The 21,022-nt window shown below is 44.8% G+C and overlaps 1 protein-coding gene across 1 annotated transcript in view; it reads left to right on the top strand.

The window, feature by feature from the left end:
• Positions 1–1,052: 1,052 nt before the first annotated feature.
• The window catches only part of LOC147895872 (DExH-box ATP-dependent RNA helicase DExH12-like), a 28,997-nt gene continuing 9,027 nt past the window's right edge, over positions 1,053–21,022 (top strand). Inside the window, exons 1-2 of the mRNA XM_087382894.1 lie at positions 1,053–4,163; positions 4,433–4,822. Of these exons, the coding sequence (XP_087239020.1) occupies positions 1,224–4,163; positions 4,433–4,822 (3,330 nt within the window). The 5' untranslated portion in view covers positions 1,053–1,223. The remainder of the gene's footprint in view (positions 4,164–4,432; positions 4,823–21,022) is intronic.

Here is a 21,022-nt window from a genome sequence, read left to right as displayed (position 1 = left end):
GATTCCAGGATAGAAGGGGACCCTGGGGCTTGTTGTTTCTTCAAATCTACATGATTGGTATACTTTGCGATGGTCACCATGTTCCAAAGTGGAAAGGTCTTTCTGGGGGACCATTTTGAGCGGTTGCCATGTTCAAGAGGGGAAAGGTCTTCCTTGGGGCTATTTTGGGGATAGAGGGGAACCCTAGGTTATTCGATTGCTATGCTTGGGTGGTAGCCATGTTCTAGGAGTGAAAGGTCTTCTTGGGGCTATTCTAAGATAGAAAGGAACCTTAGAGCTTGTTGTTTCTTTAAGATCTGTACCTTCATCAAACGATCAACTTGCTTGGTTGCTTGGTTGAGGTCACCATGTTCTAGAGGGGGAAAGGTCTTAGAGCCAGTCTCCACGAGGCCAGAATTGTGCCGACTTTGAAGCCCCAACTCTTATTTTTTGCGTGAGCCAACTGCTACAAGCGTTTAATGGAGCTCTAGGGCCATCTGATGACCTGCAAGGAACTTTGTGTGAGTTGTAGTGTTGCAAAGTTTGTAGGTGGCCAGTTTTTGTTGGTTGAATAGAGCAGCTTGTCATCTCTGGATTGCATTCAAGGCAATGGTCAGAGCCAAAGGGAATCGACGATTGGTTGGAGTCGAACAGATGGAGGAGCATTGGATTTAAGGGCCTTTACACATTGAGGGTCTCCCCGCCTGCCAAGCCACTTCTGTAGGGGACGAGCTTCAAGTTGGCTGGAAATGATTGAATCCACCATTCATGGGTGCTGGATATCATCCATGGGCACCCAAGACCCCCCTGTCCAAGCGTACGGGCAGGGGGGGGCTTTGTTCACGCTGTTGGGGGTCTCTAACCTCTCTTCTAGTGACAGGAGGGCTGGGTGGGCGAAGCTCTGTGGGAGCAACCAGGGGCGCATTTCCACGCCTACTCTCAATGGAACTTTTGAGCTTTAGGCGGTCACCATGGTCAAGAGTATTCGATTGGACTATTCCGACATAAAAGGGAACCCTAGAGCGGAAACGTCGACCTGGGGGCTATTCCGAGATACAAGGGAACCCTACTGTTTCTCCAAGATTTGGATCTTCACCGAACGATTGATTGTCTTGTTTGGTTTGGTTCTTGTGATGCAACTGAGCTTGTAGATTGATGCAGCTGAGCTTGTAGAGCTGCAAGTTTGTAGATTGTTGCAACTCAGCTTGTAGATTGATGCACTTCAGCTTGTAGATCTCTGCACAATGGCTCACCTCGGCGGAGGAGCCGAAGCTCATGCCAGATTCAAACAGTACGAGTATCGAGCCAATTCCAGCCTCGTCCTCACCACCGATACTCGCCCCCGCGACACCCATGAGCCCACTGGTGAGCCTGAGAGCTTGTGGGGCAAAATCGATCCCAAACGTTTCGGTGATCGCGTCTACCACGGTCGCGCACCAGAGCTTCAAGAGAAATTGAAGAATGCGAAGAGGAGGAGAGAAAGTAAAGAGAAAGAGGCGGCTAACGCTGAAGCTCCCAAAAAGGCCAGCAAAAGACACCGGGCTTCCCAGGAAGCAAGCGTCCTCAATGTTGTGGACGATGGCATGTACAGACCCAAAACCAAGGAAACACGGGCTGCTTATGAGGCTCTCCTCAGCACGATTCAGCATCAGTTTGGTGATCAACCTCAGGACATACTTCGAGGAGCCGCCGATGAAGTGATGGCGGTTCTAAAGAACGACAAATTCAAGGATCCTGACAAGAAAAAGGAGATTGAGAAGCTTCTGAACACCATGTCCTCTGAACGTTTTGCTCAGTTGGTGTCTATTGGGAAACTCATCACTGATTATCATGATGCAGCGGATACCGGAGGTAGCGGTGCTGGTGAAGCCCTCGACGATGACATTGGTGTGGCGGTTGAGTTTGAGGAGGAAGAAGAGGAGGAGGAAAGCGATCTGGATGAAGTGCAAGAGGAAAGCGAGGGGGAAGATGACGGGCAAGAGACGCTGGAGTCAGAAGCCATGCAAATGGGCGGAATAGATGATGATGACATCGAAGAAGCTGATGAAGGCTTGAATGTTCAGGATATAGACGCCTATTGGCTGCAGCGGAAGATTTCTCAAGCTTACGGCAACATCGATCCGCAGCATAGTCAGAAATTGGCTGAAGATGTTCTGAAAATGCTTGCTGAGGGAGACGACAGAGAGGTGGAGAATCGACTAGTCATGCTTTTAGACTACAACAAATTTGATCTCATCAAGTTACTGGTTAGAAACCGACTCAAGGTGGTCTGGTGCACTCGCCTTGCAAGGGCAGAGGATGATAAGGAAAGGAAAAAGATAGAAGAGGAAATGAACGGAGGAGGGTCAGCACTGTTGGCAATTCTTGAGCAGCTGCATGCAACGAGGGCCACCGCTAAAGAAAGACAGAAAAATTTGGAACGAAGCATTAGAGAAGAAGCCAGGAAATTGAGGGATGATGGAGGAGATGTAGAAAAGGGTCGAAGGCATGAGCGTGAGGGTTTAGGGGAAGGTGGATGGTTGAAGGGGCAACACCAAATGCTCGATTTGGAACAGCTAACTTTCCACCAAGGAGGCCTTTTGATGGCAAATAAAAAGTGTGAGTTGCCCTCTAAATCCTACAGAACTGCAAGGAAGGGTTATGAGGAAGTTCATGTCCCTCACCTGAAGCCCAAGCCCATTGCTGAAGGTGAAGAGATGGTGAAAATCACAGATATGCCTAGTTGGGCGCAGGCAGCATTTCCAGACATGAAGGCTTTAAATAGAGTGCAGAGTAGGGTCTATGAAACTGCCCTCTTTACTCCAGAGAACTTGCTTTTGTGTGCCCCTACAGGTGCTGGAAAGACAAATGTTGCCATGCTGACAATTCTTCAACAGATGGGGGTGAACAGGAGGGAAGATGGCACTATTGATTTAAGTGGGTTTAAGATAGTATATGTAGCGCCCATGAAAGCTCTGGTCGCAGAGGTCGTAGGAAATCTATCTAATCGACTTCAGTCATATGGGATTAGTGTCAAGGAGCTCACAGGAGACCAGTCTTTGTCCAAGCAACAGATCGAAGAAACACAGATAATAGTTACCACACCAGAAAAGTGGGATATCATCACAAGGAAGTCTGGAGACAGAACTTACACCCAAATGGTGAAACTCTTGATATTAGATGAAATTCATCTTCTGCACGACAATCGTGGTCCAGTGTTGGAGAGCATAGTGGCAAGGACAGTGAGGCAGATAGAGACAACACAAGATATGATCCGGTTGGTCGGTTTGTCTGCCACTCTGCCAAATTATGAAGATGTGGCATTGTTTCTCAGGGTTGACAAGACAAAAGGGTTATTTCACTTTGACAACAGCTATCGACCATGCCCTTTGGCTCAGCAGTATATTGGCATCACTGCAAAGAAGGCTTTACAGAGGTTCACTCTGATGAATGAAGTTTGCTATGAAAAGGTGATGGATGTGGCTGGAAAGCACCAAGTTTTGGTTTTTGTGCACTCCAGGAAGGAGACTGCCAAGACGGCCAGGCACATTCGAGACACAGCTCTTGGAAATGATATGATTGGGCGATTTCTGAAAGAAGATAGTGCAAGCCGGGAAATATTACAAACTGAAACAGAGTCAGTGAAGAATAATGAATTGCGAGACTTGCTTCCTTATGGTTTTGCAATTCATCATGCCGGCATGGCAAGGGCGGATCGAACTCTTGTGGAAGACCTTTTCGCTGATGGACATATTCAAGTCTTAGTATCCACAGCAACACTTGCATGGGGTGTTAATCTTCCAGCTCACACTGTGATAATAAAAGGGACTCAAATTTACAGTCCAGAAAAGGGTGCATGGACTGAATTGAGCCCTTTGGATGTTATGCAGATGCTTGGTCGTGCAGGAAGGCCTCAGTTTGATACCTATGGAGAGGGCATCATTATAACCGGTCACAGTGAATTGCAATACTATTTGTCTTTAATGAATCAGCAGTTACCGATTGAGAGCCAATTCATATCTCGTTTAGCTGACAATTTGAATGCAGAGATTGTTTTAGGCACAGTCCAAAATGCTAGAGAGGCCTGTACATGGCTTGGCTATACCTATTTGTATATTCGAATGCTTCGCAATCCTGTCCTTTATGGTATTAGTGTGGATGCTTTGGAGAAAGACAAATATCTGGAGGAACGGCGTGCAGATTTGGTAAGCACTGATCATTCCAGGCATATGTAGAATGTCTTGTGTGCTCTAAGTGAAATGTCTTGTGTGGTTTAAATGTTCTTCCGTGCTTCGCAACTGTCTTTGTTTGTCATCCAAAATGAAATCTTATCTAATATGTATGCTGTAACATTTTTTTAAGCTTTAAGGAAATTCTCTTGTTGTTGGGTATTTCCATTGATTCCGCTTATTTTCCTTATGTCTTGGGCATTTCTTAAGGTAATATATTGTTGCATTTTGCTGCTGATGTGCAGGTACATTCTGCTGCAATGATTCTAGACAGGAATAATCTCATCAAATATGATAGAAAGAGTGGTTATTTCCAGGTGACCGATCTTGGAAGGATTGCAAGCTTTTACTATATAACCCATGGTACAATGGCAACTTATAACGAACATTTAAAGCCTACAATGGGGGATATTGAGCTGTGTCGACTGTTTTCTCTCAGTGAAGAGTTTAAATATGTGACGGTGAGGCATGAAGAGAAGACAGAGCTTGGGAAGTTACTGGAGCGTGTACCCATTCCTGTTAAGGAAAGTTTAGAGGAGCCAAGTGCAAAGATCAATGTGCTGCTACAAGCATATATTTCACAGCTCAAGCTCGAAGGCCTTTCACTCACTTCGGATATGGTCTTTATAACCCAAGTAAGTTTTTCCTTTTACTCCTTTCCTCTCCTTCCTTTGGTTGTTAAAACCTCCTTTTCTTGCTTCATTCTTTTCATATGAAAAACAGCAAAAATTGTGTCGCTAGATTTGTTTTCTCATGGCTGTCAGTATTTAACTTCTTTTTCTCCCCCATGAGAAAAGAGGAGAAGCTGCAGGAGCAGGTTGATGAATATTATTTTCTTTACTTGCGGCAGTTGGTTCCCTTCTGTGCTGACAGGAGTGTGACTTGTGAGATTTGGGATTCGCGTCTATGCTGCTTGCAGAGAGCTGCATGCTAGGGATAGAAACAGGGCAATTTGATTTGAATGACTGAGTGCTTGCTTGCTGCACAGTAGGACATATGCGTTTAGGACCTAGGTGTTATTGTCTGTGGTATGATGGACTTGCCACTTTTGGAAGTGGTGCTAAGCTTAACTCCCCAGTCCTCCAGTTCCAGAGGCCGATGATCCCTATATGGCCTTTGTTGCCTTGCTATACAAAGCATGAGTAACAAGTATTGATGATGTGGGTTAGGTTTATAATGATGGTGGATTTGACTGCATAGTTACGAGGGAATGGTAATGTTTTGGATATTCGGGTGTCAGAACGGGAACTAGATCGTCACATCATACACAACACGTCATCATATGACATAAAACTATGCTAGAAAATGAAAGAAACTGACATTTTACAGCTTTAAACTTTCTATATAAGCTGTAAAATACCCATTTAAACTTTCAAAGAGCCTTTTTTTCCCTTTTTTTTTTGGGAGGGGGGGGGGGACGTTCCGGGGCTGTTCTGGTCCCGGCTTGCTTCTTGGAACGAGACGTTCTGGATGTCGGAATGCCGTTCCCTGGTAACTATATTTGACTGGTCTAGTAGAGGGTGGTTTAGAACGTTCCTAGTGGTCTAGATTCACTAAATATCTTGACTTTGACATTTTATGTTACATTTCAAGACCAGTAGCATTGGAATATATTTAAGTTTGTAACAAAGTTATGTGTTGAATTTTGCATTTGCAAAGTAAAAATAATGAGAGAGAGAGAGAGAGAGAGAGAGAGAGAGAGAGAGAGGGGGGGGAGGGGGACGGGGGAGGGAGGGATGATCATGTTCTTGACTATCAGAGACAACCTATGGCCTGCATTACCACACCCCATTGCACTTCTTGTCATTTGGCGAACTAGATGGATATGCATCTAGGTGGGTGAGATGATATGAGGACAACCAGAGAAGTTAGCTTGCTAAGAGAGTTTAATTGAGTATGCATGTGCTTGATAAGTTAGGAATGTAAAATTTGCATCTTTGTAGGAAGTGGTACATAAATTAAGTGGTTCATTTATTTTTAATGTTATGATTTAAATAATTCATTATAAATTCTTGATAAGTTAGGAATGTAAAATTTGCATCTTTGTAGGAAGTGGTACATAAATTAAGTGGTTTATTTATTTTTTAATGTTATGATTTAAATAATTCATTATAAATTCTTTCTTCCATTTATACGTAAGTGTGCGCATGTGTGTGTGAGAGAGAGAGAGAGAGAGAGAGAGAGAGATTTTATTCCTGTTTTTTGGGCGATTTTGTTTCTTGATTTGTTTGTTTATTTTTCCTTACTCACCTTCTTCCTTTCTTCTTTATTTCTTGTTATCTTTCTCTTTTGTTTAATTGACGTATTTACTAAGCACTGGGTTTGCTGAAGAGACTCCGCGGGTCTTTAGAAACCCAGTATAGCTGCTTATGCTTGGGCATTGATAACAACATAAGGGTTGCTTTGCTTGCTACCTTAGTTTTTTTGGTTACCTCATTTTTCTTCTCTTTTGTTTTCTCGTGTATTTTCTTTTGTAGAATTTTGGACTTTAGAACAACAAAATTCTGAATTTGTACATTTGGATTTATTCTAGTCTCACAAAGGTATATATACAAATTGTAAGATTTTCGTCATTTTCAAAGTTGAGGCTTGGTGAGTGGAGCTTTCCCTTTACGATGGACACAAACATCATCTTAGTTTTTTCCTGCTTGTGGTAGTCATGGTTGCGGTTGCCCTTCACCTCCGGAGTGCCGACATAGCTGCTTATGCTTGGGCATTGATAACAACATAAGGGTTGCTTTGCTTGCTACCTTAGTTTTTTTGGTTACCTCATTTTTCTTCTCTTTTGTTTTCTCGTGTATTTTCTTTTGTAGAATTTTGGACTTTAGAACAACAAAATTCTGAATTTGTACATTTGGATTTATTCTAGTCTCACAAAGGTATATATACAAATTGTAAGATTTTCGTCATTTTCAAAGTTGAGGCTTGGTGAGTGGAGCTTTCCCTTTACGATGGACACAAACATCATCTACATAGTTTTTTCCTGCTTGTGGTAGTCATGGTTGAGGTTGCCCTTCACCTCCGGAGTGCCGACATAGCTGCTTATGCTTGGGCATTGATAACAACATAAGGGTTGCTTTGCTTGCTACCTTAGTTTTTTTGGTTACCTCATTTTTCTTCTCTTTTGTTTTCTCATGTATTTTCTTTTGTAGAATTTTGGACTTTAGAACAACAAAATTCTGAATTTGTACATTTGGATTTATTCTAGTCTCACAAAGGTATATATACAAATTGTAAGATTTTCGTCATTTTCAAAGTTGAGGCTTGGTGAGTGGAGCTTTCCCTTTACGATGGACACAAACATCATCTACATAGTTTTTTCCTGCTTGTGGTAGTCATGGTTGAGGTTGCCCTTCACCTCCGGAGTGCCGACATAACCTAAGTACGAAGACTTTGTATAAATGGATGCTCAAGTATGTGTGGGTGTGTGGATGTGTATATATGAGAGCATATTTTTATACTATGGTCTACACCCATTGTTGGGCGCTGATGACGTCAGTGGGGATGTCGTAGTAGCTAGTCCCTGCTATGCGAATGCGATGGGCGAAGCCAACGTAGCCGAATCAAAATTCAATTGATGTTTAACAATGTTGTACATGGATTCGATTTTGTGTCTCTATTATTGGTGAAGGCAACCTAGGTGTGGTTCATATCTGTCCGGACTTTGTAGTAAGATAGAAAACCCTGCAATGCATCTCTGACACGACCTACAAAGGGGGAGCTAGATGACAGCTCCCAACCGTAGACTTAGTACATCGAGCCACTGGGGTGTAGATTGTCTTGAGTAAGACAACTTGCTACAACCACAAGACAAGCCTCATCGAGAGCGTGCTTGCCTAAACGTGCCTTGAGGCTGTTGCATTTAAGTTACAATCTCACTTGGGACAATACATATCCCATTCAAAGCCCAAAGTGCTTGGAGTCCCGAGGACTTGGCCTTAGTCATATGTAAATGACAGCCCCAATTGTCGTAGCTGTCCAGAGATTTTGAGGTGCCTTAATTAAGACAACTATGGTATATGTGCATGGACCTTATGCAGGGCAAGCTTAGGCCTCAAGTTTCAACCTTGGGTGTCATGCTAAACCCTTGTATCTCCTAGAGGGAAGTAATAGCCTTGTCCCATGGAGAGCATTATTTGATAATATGGGGATGAAGTTGGACTTTTCATCTTTTTTTCATCCCAAGTCAGATGGACAAGATGAGAATGCCAATTCCATGTCATTTATGGAAAGGTGAATCTGCGACCTATCCTCAAAACAATGGACGAGATATTTGCAGCCGACTAGTATGTTCGAGACTTAGATACAGCTTTCTCTCAAGTTTGGACAGCAATTGAAGGATCTCAATAAAAGCAAACGAAGGTAGCAGACAAAAAAAGGAGGGAGATGAATGTTCAAGAAGGAGACTAGGTGTTACTAAAGTTTGAAAAAGCACGGCTTAGAAAGATGAAAGGAAAAGAAAAAGTATACCCAAAGTTGTCTCTCAAATATTATGGACCGTTCAGAGTTAGTTGGGCCATAAATTAATTTGCTTTTCAATTAGAGCTACATTTTCAACTAAATCTAGTGTAGTCATTTGTGGTGTGCTCTTTAGCTGTGCCCTCTCCCCTCATCTCCACTCTTCTCCTCTCCCCTCTTCATATTTTGTCATGGTATCAGAGCTCCCTTGCCTTCCGTTGAGGCACTGTGATCATTATGAGAGAGTATGAGAGTGTGACAGTTTGAGAGATCGAGTTTTCTCTTCCGTGAGAGAAAAAACAATTTTGTCCATTTTGGAAGAAATTCCGTCCATTTCCATTCATTGAGAGTTCTTTCTTCCGTGAGAGAAAGAGAGGTGTAAAGAGAGGAGCCTATCCTACTTTGAAAGATAGAGATAGGGAGAGTATGAGACTCCTTTGAGAGCCTCCTAATAACCTCCTTTGAAAGCAGCACTCTGTGCGCATCAACTCCTCCGAAACGGGCTCCCTAACTGAAGCCGACAGCTCGCAAGAATCAGTCTTGCAGCGCCTTCAACAAGTGGCCTCAAGGAAATACTACAAGGTGTCCACGCAACAACAATCAATGAGCTTTTCTGCCTCCAAACTCCCTCTCCTGCGACAACACCAAGTCCATAGCTGCAGCTCCAGTTCCAACAGGCTCCTTACATAGCCTCGCCAACAATCTTATGGTTGGCACTTCAGTGGCTCTAGAGACCTCTAAGGCCTTCAATAGTTAGCCGTTGGGAACCGTCTCCATGCTCACGGCAACTGGTGCCCTGACCCTGCAATCTCCACAGGCTGCGCCATCGATAGAGGGCTCCAGCCGACGTATCAAAGCTCCTACAAAGACGCAGACTATCTCCACGCTAGCGCTTCAAACTCCAGTCACAGCTTCAGCCTCGCATGCAGCTCTAACTCCACCTAAAAGGAGAAGAACTGGGCTGAATCAGCCCCTTGGACTGTGAGGGAAAGAGTGAGGGAGTGGAACGATGAAGACAGAGAGAGAGAGGGAGACACAAGAAGTGTGGGTGTGTAAAGTGTTGAGCCACACCACTAACTCATAGAGTTTTATAAGGATTAGGGATTCACCCTATGACTGTCTTAAGACAGTTATAGTTGTCATAACTTCAAAGGGTGGCAATGTGCCTTTACCCCAACAACCTCCCACCTAAAGGCCAATGTGCCTAAAGGGGAGAAAAGAATAAAAATTACAGCAATATACAGTTACTGTATACAAGACCATAAAATAAGAATGGTCTCATCCTAATCCCATGATGTGGCGACAATGTGCAAACCGCTCTGTAGGCAAGCTCTTAGTGAGCAAATCTGCAGGATTATCATCAATATGCACCTTCACAAGCTCAAGCCGCTTGTCTTCCAGTACCTCCCTAATGAAATGGTATTTCACATCTATGTGTTTGGTCTTTTGATGAAAGACCGGATTCTTTGCCAACATGAGAGCACTCTGACTATCACAATGTAAAACTGGCATATCTCCTGTAATGCCCAAATCTCCCACCAGCCGAGTAAGCCATATTGCTTCCTTGCAAGCCTCAGTGGCTGCAACATATTCAGCTTCAGTGGTTGACAGTGCAATGCATTTCTGCAACCGAGACACCCATGATATAGCACCTCCTGCAAATGTGAAAATATAACCGGTAGTAGACTTCCGGTTATTTGCATTCCCTGCATAGTCTGAATCTGTAAAACCATGCACCAATGCATCCTGCCTACCATAGCATATGCACAAGTTTTTGGTACCCTTGAGATACCTCGAGACGCCTTTCACTGCTTCCCAGTGCCGCTTGCCTGGATTTGCCATATACCTGCTGATGACTCCCACCGCAAAAGCAATATCTGGACGAGTGGCAACCATGGAATACATCAAAGAACCAACTGCAGATGCATACGGAACCTTGGCCATTTCAGCCTTATCATCATCTGATCTGGGGCTGTCCTTACTGCTGAGTTTTAAATGAGGAGGCAACGGGGTACTAATAGACTTCCCCCCCTCCATTTCAAACCTCTGCAGTACTTTGTCAATGTACTCCTTCTGTGACAGAAACAAAAGTCCCTTAGACCTGTCACGAGTAATCCGCATACCCAGTATGTGATTTGCATCACCCAAGTCTTTCATGTCAAAAGACTTATGTAGTTGCTTCTTCAAAGCAATGATCTCCTGCTGAGATTTGCTGGCAATCAGCATGTCATCCACATATAGAATGAGTAGCATCAAACTGCCATCCTTTGTCCGTTTGGTGTACAAGCAGTGATCGGTCTCACACCTATGATACCCTTGGGACTGCATGAAGGCATCAAACTTCTTGTACCATTCTCTTGGCGCCTGCTTGAGTCCATACAAGCTCCTCTTGAGCTTATCCATGTCCTCATGAGCAACAAGAGCTAACACTGCTCTCAAAGTAGTCATCTTGACTACAGGGGAGAAGATCTCATCAAAGTCAATGCCCTTCTCCTGCTTAAATCCCTTGGCAACCAATCTGGCCTTATACCTTGGTAAAGCATTTGAATCCACTTTGACTTTGTAAACCCACTTGCATGGCAAAACCTTTCTGCCTGCAGGTAAAACCTTTCTGCCTGCAGGTAGCTGCACCAAGTCCCATGTATCATTTTGAAGTAGGGAGTCCATTTCTGACTGCATGGCTTTCTCCCACTTCCTTTTCTCTGTTCTTCCCATAGCTTCCTTGAAGCTGGAAGGCTCACCACAATCTGTTAGCATGATAAAATCAGCCACATTATTGGCTCCTGGAACAAACCTGTCAGGAGGCCGTTGTACACGGGTGCTCCTCCTAACAAAATGTTCTGGATTTGGCTGCTGTCTAGCCTGTTCGTCATGCATGACGGGTGGCTGTAACCATATTTGGCTGTTCTACAGCCCCATTTGCTGGCATATCCAGTGGTGCATCATTGGCAAAATTGTCCGGCTGATTCTCAGCCTGTATACCCTCTTGAACAGGGTTATCTACAGCAGCCTGCTGCTGCATATTAATGGGCATTCTTTGCTGTCCGACATCATCATAAACAACCCTCCTGTATTCCACAGGTTGCACGGGTTCTTTGTGTACACTATCCTCTTTAAAGATGACGTCATTGCTGCGTATAATCTTTCGTTTGACGGGATCCCATAACCTGTACCCCATTTCACCTTCGTTACCGTAACCCATGAAGATACTCGCAGCCAAACACACGTAAGTGCTTATATGAAGGTGGCTTGCCAGACCACACCTCCTCTGGCACTTTCAGCTCCAAAGCTTTGTTGGGCGACCTGTTCATTAGGTGAACTGCTGTTTGCACGGCTTCTGCCCAAAAGCCATGGGGCAATGCAGCATAAAACAACATACATCGAACTTTCTCCTGAATAGTTCGATTCATCCGCTCACTCACACCATTTTGAGATGCATTATGAGGGGTTGTGAGTTCCTGTTTAATGCCCTTAGCTTCGCAAAACTGTACAAAAACACATACTCACCCCCATTATCGGATCTGAGGCATTTCAGCTTGCGTCCTGTCCGATTCTCAACCTGAGCGACAAACTTCTTGAAAGCATCTAAGGCATCGCTCTTATGCTTCAAGAAATAGACCCACACTTTGCGTGTGGCATCATCAATAAAAGCAATGAAATACTTTGCACCCCCTAGTGATAGCTGTGGCATCTCACACAAATCAGTGTGCACTAGATCAAGCGGTGCTCTATTTTGGGGAGTTCTCCTCTTATGAGGAGTCATAGAATGCTTGCCAAATATGCAATGATCACAAGTAGGCAAATCTGAAAATGAAAGAGACGGCAGATAACCCAAACGTGACAGTTCTTGCATTCCTTTAACGGACATGTGTCCCAACCGGCTATGCCACAATGAAACCTTCGGCAGCTCGGTTATGGCAACAACATGATTACCTACACTCGAAACATAAAGAGGGTACAAGGTATCACTCTTATAACCCTCAGCCACTACAACCTGGCCATCAGTAATCACCCATTTGGAATCCCCAAATGTGGTGTGGTAACCACTGTCGTCCAACAAGCCAGTGCTAATCAGATTTTTCTTGATTTGCGGCACATGGCGAACACCATCAAGCATAAATATGCGTCCATCAGGGAATACTATCTGTATACTGCCAATCCTTGCAATCTGACATGCATAGTTGTTCCCAAGGTGAACAACTCCATGAGTACCTGTGTAGGAAGTAAACCACTCCGACGCACCTGAATCCAAGAGCCAGGTGTGCATGTCATGGCCATCAACAACTAATGTATGTGCAATTACAGCAGAAGAACATAATACATCATGTCTGTCACTGTCACTGTCCTCTGCTGCAACATTCACTGCATCCAAGTCATCTGCCTTGGCCTTGCCTTTGCCTTTGCTTCCACTGCCTGCATCCTTTGTCTCAGCCTTCTTGGCTTTCTGATCCCGTATAAACTTGAAGCACTTCACATGTCCCTTCTTGCCACAGTAAAAGCATTCAATATCCTTTTTGCCACGGGACTGATTGCGGGATTTGGACTTGCCAGCAGATCTCCCCTTCTGCTGAGTCCTACCTCTTTCCTGTACTTGCAAAGCATTGGAAGACTTGCTGCCCGCATTATTCTTCCTGCTCATCTCCTCCATGAGAAGAGAGCTCTCCACATCAGCATACATAAGAGTGACATTTGAATTTGACAGAGTAGTCTTGAAAGTGTCCCAACTCTCGGGGAGGGTACACAACACGAAAGTAGCCTTGAACTCCTCATCAAGGTTCAATCCCTGTGCAATAAGCTGTGTAAAGATGGCATTAAACTCACTCAAGTGTGAGGTCATAGCTGTACCTTCCTTCATGCGAAGGTCGACAAGCTTCTTCAACCAATAAACCTTACTGGCTGAGCTCTTTTGGGCATACAATTCTTCTAGCCTCTGCCATAGGCCATAAGAGGTCTTTTCAGCCTGAACATTGAACACAAGAGAATCAGTGAGGGTAAGCATGATAGCAGCCCTTGCGGACAAATCAAGCTCCTCCCACTCATCATCTGCCATCCCAGATGGCTTGACACCCTTCACCCTTATGGGCTTAGAAATCTTCTTTAGCAGAAGTACATTCAAACACTGTTCTGCCCATAATGCATAATTGTGTGCCCCTTCCAATTTCTTTATGTTCAGTATTGAAGATTCACTTCCCCCTGATGCCATATCAGATAAGGAAAGTACCTGACTCCCTGTAAGTCAAAAAAAAGACTAAATAAAATTCTGATTTCTCAGAAAACCTGCTCTATCAAGAGCCAGGAGCACTCACAATAGTGCTGTTTTTACTGTCAAAATTTCTGCAGCAAAACAGGAAATTTTCCCTCCAGTCACTGTACCTTCTGACACATTGTACCGTGCTCAAATAGGCATAAAACAGTAACTTCATAATGCTGCAGCTGTTCCACAAGTGTTTTATCAGTGCATCATCATCTGACGAAGCACAAAACACTGCTGTCCTGGACACTTCTCCCACCTCAGATGAGGTATTGCACTGATTTTATATGCATGAACCACTTGTCATACACTGTTTTGTCCTCTGAAAAAGGCTCCAAACACCTCAGCCTGTCACAAACCTGCAACAAAGTATGGGACAAATCCCAAACAATCACCCTTCTGCCAAGGGGATAAAAGGCATCTGAAGTTCTCAAACAGTAACTCAAGTGCTCACAAGCAAAATCTGGGCAAAAGCCCCTTGATTTGACACCTGTACCAAGTGAAAAACACCCTCAACACTGAGGTAGCATACAAAATACAGCGCTCTCCTGGCACTTTCACCTGACAATGTAATGCATAAACGGCCCTGTGTACACAGTAACAACACAGATCCCAACGTACAAGCACTGAAGAGAAAATCTTTTGAGCACTGTCAACGATGGACAGTTAGGGACCGAGTAAACTCGATGCGCCCTGGCCAAGCGTGGCTCAACTGAGATTTTCAAAGTGTCGTACACAGAATGTGACCTGCAAGAAATGTCACTGAATACACTGCGGAAACAAGACCAATGTGGGCAACCTGGCTCCACACTGCCTCAAGGCATACACTGCATACACTTCCAGGCAAAAGCCCTATGAAATTGTCACCCAAAAACTGAGATTTGCACTCAGCAAACGCATAAAAGCCCTCTGCAAAATCAAGGCATCTGACCTCCCCGAAACAAAATAACTGTGCAACCACCACACACTGTGGCAATAGTCACCTCAAGCACGAGGGACACGAGTGTACTTGCTGTACCTCAAACACACAGTTTTAGAACTGAACGAATTCCGGGAATGAAGAGCAGAGTGCTCTCTCTTTTCCTTCTTCCCCGAAACAAAATTTCTGTGCCTGCTGTACCTCCTGTACCTGCGCAGGGTACTTGCTGTACCTTGTACCTGCGAGGGCACGAAATCCAAAAATTTTTTTTCGACCTGTACCTCTTGTCGCAGCGTCCGTACGGTACGGCTGCCTGCACGGCGTCCGTACAGTCGGTACGGATGGCTGTACCTGTTCGTACGGCAGGCTGCATGCAGCCGGTGTTGCGCGCTGGTCGCGCTGGTTGCGCGCGGCCGGTGTTGTGCGGTGCGCGCACTGGCTGCGCCCGTGCAGCTAGCAGCAGCTAGCTGCTGCTGCAGCTAAAGCTGCGTGAGCAGCTGCTCCTGCGCTGGCTGCTCGTGCTGCACGCTTGCGCTGCCCCGCTCGCTGGCGCTGCCCCGTTCGCTGGCGCCTCGATTTGCTCGCACGCGCTGCCGCCTTGCTAGCTGGTGAGGGCACGAGGCCCGAGGGGAGAGGAAGGGGTAGAGGGAGGGGTAGACCGAAAAATGAGAGGGAGAGGTAGAGGCTCTGATACCACTTGTGAGGGAAAGAGTGAGGGAGTGGAACGATGAAGACAGAGAGAGAGAGGGAGACACAAGAAGTGTGGGTGTGTAAAGTGTTGAGCCACACCACTAACTCATAGAGTTTTATTAGGATTAGGGATTCACCCTATGACTGTCATAGGTGTCATAACTTCAAAGGGTGGCAATGTGCCTTTACCCCAACATGGACAACAAGTCCTGCACCTGAGTCATAATCTCCTCTCTGTATGGGGGCTTATTGGGTGGCTTGCTGCCAGGAATAAGTTCTATGCCATGATCCTCAGGTCTCTCAGGGGGTGGCTCCCCTGGTAAAGCGTCAGAAAAGCAATCTTTAAAATTTTCAAGAAACTGAAATTTATTCTGATCTGCCTCACTTATTTCAGCATGCATTTTCATATCTCTTTCTTTTACAAAAACCATGTAAGCTGAAACTGCAGACTTTATTTCTTTTCCAACAGAACTATTTGATACAATGGGAATAGTTTCCCCTCTATTCCTAGCAACCACACGATGTACTTTGCCCCTATGTACAAACTCCATCACTCTTTTAGGAAGAGTCAACTTGATTGCCTTGCGATGAAACCAAGGCATACCCAAGACGACATCATGATGTTTCAGTGGAGAAATGAAGAAGTCTTCCTGATCCAGATAACTCTGTACATGAAGACGGAGCTTCCCTATCAAGGGAGTGACTGGCATAGGGTTCCCACAGAACTGATCGGCATCCAGAGCCTTGCCCAACACCTCTGTCTTTATTCCCAGCCTCAGGGCTAGATCCTCTGATATAAAGTTATCAATAGCCCCTGGATCAAATAAAATCAGCGCTTGCTGGTCTCTGAGTTTGCCCCAAGATAGCAGCAGTTCTCGTTCCTCTGGGTTGAAACATGACCCAGTATGTTTGGAATTCCTCCTGCCATTGGCTTTTGCGGTCCTCGTGGCTTCTCTGCCTCTTTTCCCTTAGAAGTTGAAGGCTTTTTTGGGCACTGGGCAGCCACATGCCCCTCTTTGCTGCATCTGAAGCATTTACCCTCTTTCTTGAAAGTTTCAATGTGTTCAGGGGTAAACTGTGGTCTTCCCATATAGGGCTTTTGCACTTGGTTTCCTCTCGGCTTCTGAGGCTGAAATCCCCTCTTCTGAGAATTGTGAAACTCTCTTGTTTTAAACTTGGGGGTCGCTGGCTTTTTATCCCCCGGTAACCCTGCTTGTAGTGAAGGCACACTAGTAGGATCTTGCATGTACATGAGACTAGCCACATTGGCTGAATGCATAAGATCTGATATTTCTTTAATATCTTTGGTGTTCACTTGGGCCTGTATCTTTGGAGTGAGTCTAGCCCTGTACTTCTTGAGTTGAGTCTTGCCAGAAATATTCTTGAAAGGCGAAACCTGCAAGTATGCATCCCAAAATTTTTGATTGTAAGACTCAACCAGCAATTCTTGTTCCTCTGGGTTTGAATCATGACCCAATATGTTTGGAATTCCTCCTACCATTGGCTTTTGCAGTCCCCATGGCTTCTCTGCCTCTTTTCCCTTCGAAGTTGAAGGCTTTTTTGGGCACTGGGCAGCCACATGCCCCTCTTTGCCGCATCTGAAGCATTTACCCTCTTTCTTGAAAGTTTCAATCTGTTCAGGGGTAAACTGTGGTCTTCTCTTATAGGGCTTTTGCACTTGGTTTCCCCTCGGCTTCTGAGGCTGAAATCCCCTCTTCTGAGAATTCTGAGGCTTTTTATCCCCCGGTAACCCTACTTGTAGTGAAGGCACACTAGTAGGATCCTGCATGTACATGAGACTAGCCACATTAGCTGAATGCATAAGATCTGATATTTCTTTAATATCTTTGGTGTTCACTTGGGCCTGTATCTGTGGAGTGAGTCTAGCCCTGTACTTCCTGAGTTGAGTCTTGCCAGAAATATTCTTGAAAGGCGAAACCTGCAAGTATGCATCCCAAAATTTTTGATTGTAAGACTCAACTGTATCTTGTGCTTCCATATGAATGCTTTCCCAACCCAAAAGGACATGATCCCGAAAATGTTTGGGAATAAACTGTTTATAGAAAGCTTTCTTGAAGTCCTTCCATTTCCTGGGGGCTACATAGTTGGCTGTTTTAGCTATCCACCTTGCATTGGCTGTACCAGTCAAGTGCAAACCGACCATACGAAGCTTTGAGGACTCACTGAAATTTTCCAGGCTGAAGGTAGCATCAAACTGCCTTATGAACTGCATAGCCTTTTCAGCTTGGCCATACTGGCCATTGTAAGTGGCAAATCTTACTGACTTCCCACCGTTCTTGAATTCTTTAGTCTCTACCTTCCTGCTGGACTTCTTCCTCTTCTTCTTCTTCTTTGACTCTGAAGATCCCGAAGAAGGAGATGATGTCGAGGATGAAGAGGTAGAGCTAGAAGATGAAGACGAACTGGATGACCTATGATGATGCTTCGCCTTTTTCTTCTTGGGAAGAGGACCTGCTCTTTTTCTCTTTTTGCCCACCACTTCTTCCTGATCTGCTCCAGAGGGAGGCTCCTCTGGCTTTCTCAAAAAGAGGTTGTACCATCCTGCGAAACAAGGGATTGCTTGTTGCCTCTCCCAACTGAGTAATCAACTCTCTACAGGCATTCTCTTTATTTATCTGTACAGCCTCAGCCTGCTGTACCTGCTGTGAAGCTCTCTCTGCAACTTGTCTGAGATCTGCAACTCTCTCACACACACATGCTTTTTCAAAGAGAAAAATACCTCAACCAGAGGTGTATTGCATTCACACTTGTGCCAGTACGAGCTATCAGCTCAAGGCATAAACTCAAAGCTGTGTGCCCCTTTTTTTTGGCTATTGCAAATGACATTCAAAAAGCATCTGTTTTTCCCCTTTTTCACTGCTCAAAGGCATGCATATTCTTTTCCTGCAAATCTCTGATTTTACTGTGTTTCTGCTGCTTTTCTGACAGTAAAAGTCTGACAGGTAGGTGGAAAACTAATGGCAGAAATTGTCTCTGCAACTGTCTTTTTTTGTGTGTGGACAGTAACTGGATGGGTAACCGGCTGGTTACACTAACAAGACTGACTGTTCTTGAAACCGGCCTCTAATCACTCAGAGGGCAGTGGAACTAAACCTTTAATCACTTCAGCACTTATTTACAGCTCACAAAGCATATATCACAACCATTAACCATTGCATGATCACCATTTGGCATTTACCCATTTGTTCACAAACAAAACCACTGAAAAAGGGATGGAGGCTAGAATGCCCCTGCTCAACAAACATAGACAAGTGCACCCGATTGGCCCCAAACACCGTGGCGCCCCTTTCGGCATTTCTTTATATTTCACAGTGAAATGATTACAAGTTGCATCTGGGAGACCCTCCCTGCAACTGAGCACGCAGCCCCAATTCACTAAGCCTTCGCAAGGCTTTCAAGCATAGAACACCATCACATAAGTGCACTTAACCCATAGGCTCAATCCAAAGGCATTCTCTTTTCCGAGTGCAATTCCATTGGCTGTCCAGATGCAATCACACTGCACCCCAGCTGCACTTTCTGAGTGGTTTCCAGATGGCATTCACAAAGCTTTTCAAAGCTCCAAAATAAAATCAGCAAAGTACCCAACCAAAGAATGACTCATGTAGCACTGCGTGGGGACCTGTGAGCCAAGAAAGAGGTGGCACACGAGGCCAACCAATAGCTTATGGCAAAAAGAAATTGCAGCAGCAAAATCACAACTCACCAAGCCTTGAAAACTCGAACCAAGTCCTGAATCGCCAAGAGGACATAGTAGCCAATGCCCAATTGCATTCTCAGCCAAAGAGTTTTGTGAGCATTTACAAGAGCCGACCAGCAAGAATTCCATTGAAAAATGCAAAAAGAAGCACTTCTGTCGCGAAGAAATGGGAGTTCTTGGGCTCAAAAGAAGCGTGCTTGAGAGAGGAATGCATTGAGAAGGTTTTGGAGAAGTTTCATCGCCGGAAAGTCCTCCAAATTGATAAAAACCAGTCAACCAGTGCGTGGGACCACTCGAAATTCATCAGAAAGCTGTAGCTTTGCAAGAGGAGAGGCCCAGGAGGCGGTAGAAGCAAAAAGGTAAAAAAAAAGCCACTTTTGCAAATTCGACCAGCAAAAGAAGTGCTCAGCTCTGCCTGTTCTACCAAACGCACGGAGGGAAAAGCATATCACTACGAAGGGGAGGCAGAGGGGAAGCCATCGGGCCAAACGGAAGTCGAGGAATCCAAACGGGTAAGGAGTTATGAAGAAAAACGGAATTCAGCTAAAGGAGGCTGAAAAACCAGTCCAAAATCTCAACAAAGGGAGAAGATGAGAGAGAAAACCACACATGTGAAGTTTAGAAGGCCCAGGAAGGTTCAGGAATGGCAAAGGAGCATGTAGAAGGCACTAGAGCCACCTGGAACTCTAGGGGGGGCCACTGAAGGTACATGGCCCTCTAGGGGGCCCATTAAAAATGCCACATCATCATTTCCCAACAACCACTCTTTTAATTCCTTGGAATGCCTTTGGGCCTAGGGATTAATTATGCTTATGTGCTAGGCACCATGCCACGTTTAATTACACATAATTAAGCCCACGCTTGGACTTTTAAAACCAAAGTTGTCATAGTCTTGTAGTACATTAAAGTACTTAGAATTTCACGCCCCTGTGACATACCCCTCTCTTGAAACAGCAAACCACAGTTTGCTTCCCCAAAACACCGGAGCGAGCATGAAATATAGCATAAAAGAGTATACAAGAAAGCCGCAACTATAGTATACAGAGACAGTGAAAATATGGCTTGGAGAGGCATGCATCCATCCATATATGCTGCTCAAAATCTATGTGATTCTCGGCGATCAATCGTCAAGATGCATCAATATCATGAAGTCTCACAGCAGAAATACTGTCAGCTCAGTATCTCGGATGAAACATACAGTGTCATTAAGCGACCTCATGAAATCATGGTGAGCTCGTCTGTACTGAGGGAGTGGAGGTGCTACCCCCCTCTTGAACACTAGGTAATGCTCCAGACGCTCGCTCTGCTGAACTACCTGTAGGAGCTCGGACCGTAGTCGGCTCTAATTGGAAAGCATCAAGGTAAAGCTGCAATATCCCAGGTGAATCCGCCAGTTCACCTTCCTCCATCCATTTCGCATCAAGTGATGGATAATTTTGAAATTTTACCAAGTAGCGATGGATAACTTTACCCTTGAGCTTTCTATCTTTGTGTGCCAGAATCTGCTCTGGGACCAGAAGTTCATCTTGTTCTTCCACTTCAGGCTGCACCTCATCAAGTAAATCCTTCAGAATGTCTCCATGATATTGCTTTAATAAGCTCACATGAAAGGTATTATGTATCTTTCAATGCGGAGGCAACTTCAGCCTGTAAGCTACCTCGTTTATCTTTTCAGAAACCTGGAAAGGACCATAGTAACGCATGTTCAGCTTTGTGTACAACCTTTCCTTGCCTTTCTTATTTTTCAGCCTTGCCTTCTGAAAATGCAGCAAAACCCAATCACCTTCTGTGAATTT

Source organism: Dipteris shenzhenensis, chromosome 12, assembly GCF_047967505.1.
Source record: "Dipteris shenzhenensis isolate YYH24624 ecotype China chromosome 12, Dip_SZ_1.0, whole genome shotgun sequence".
NCBI lineage: Eukaryota > Viridiplantae > Streptophyta > Polypodiopsida > Gleicheniales > Dipteridaceae > Dipteris > Dipteris shenzhenensis.
Note: the sequence above shows the minus strand (reverse complement) of the source record. Positions and strands in the feature narration are given on the sequence as shown.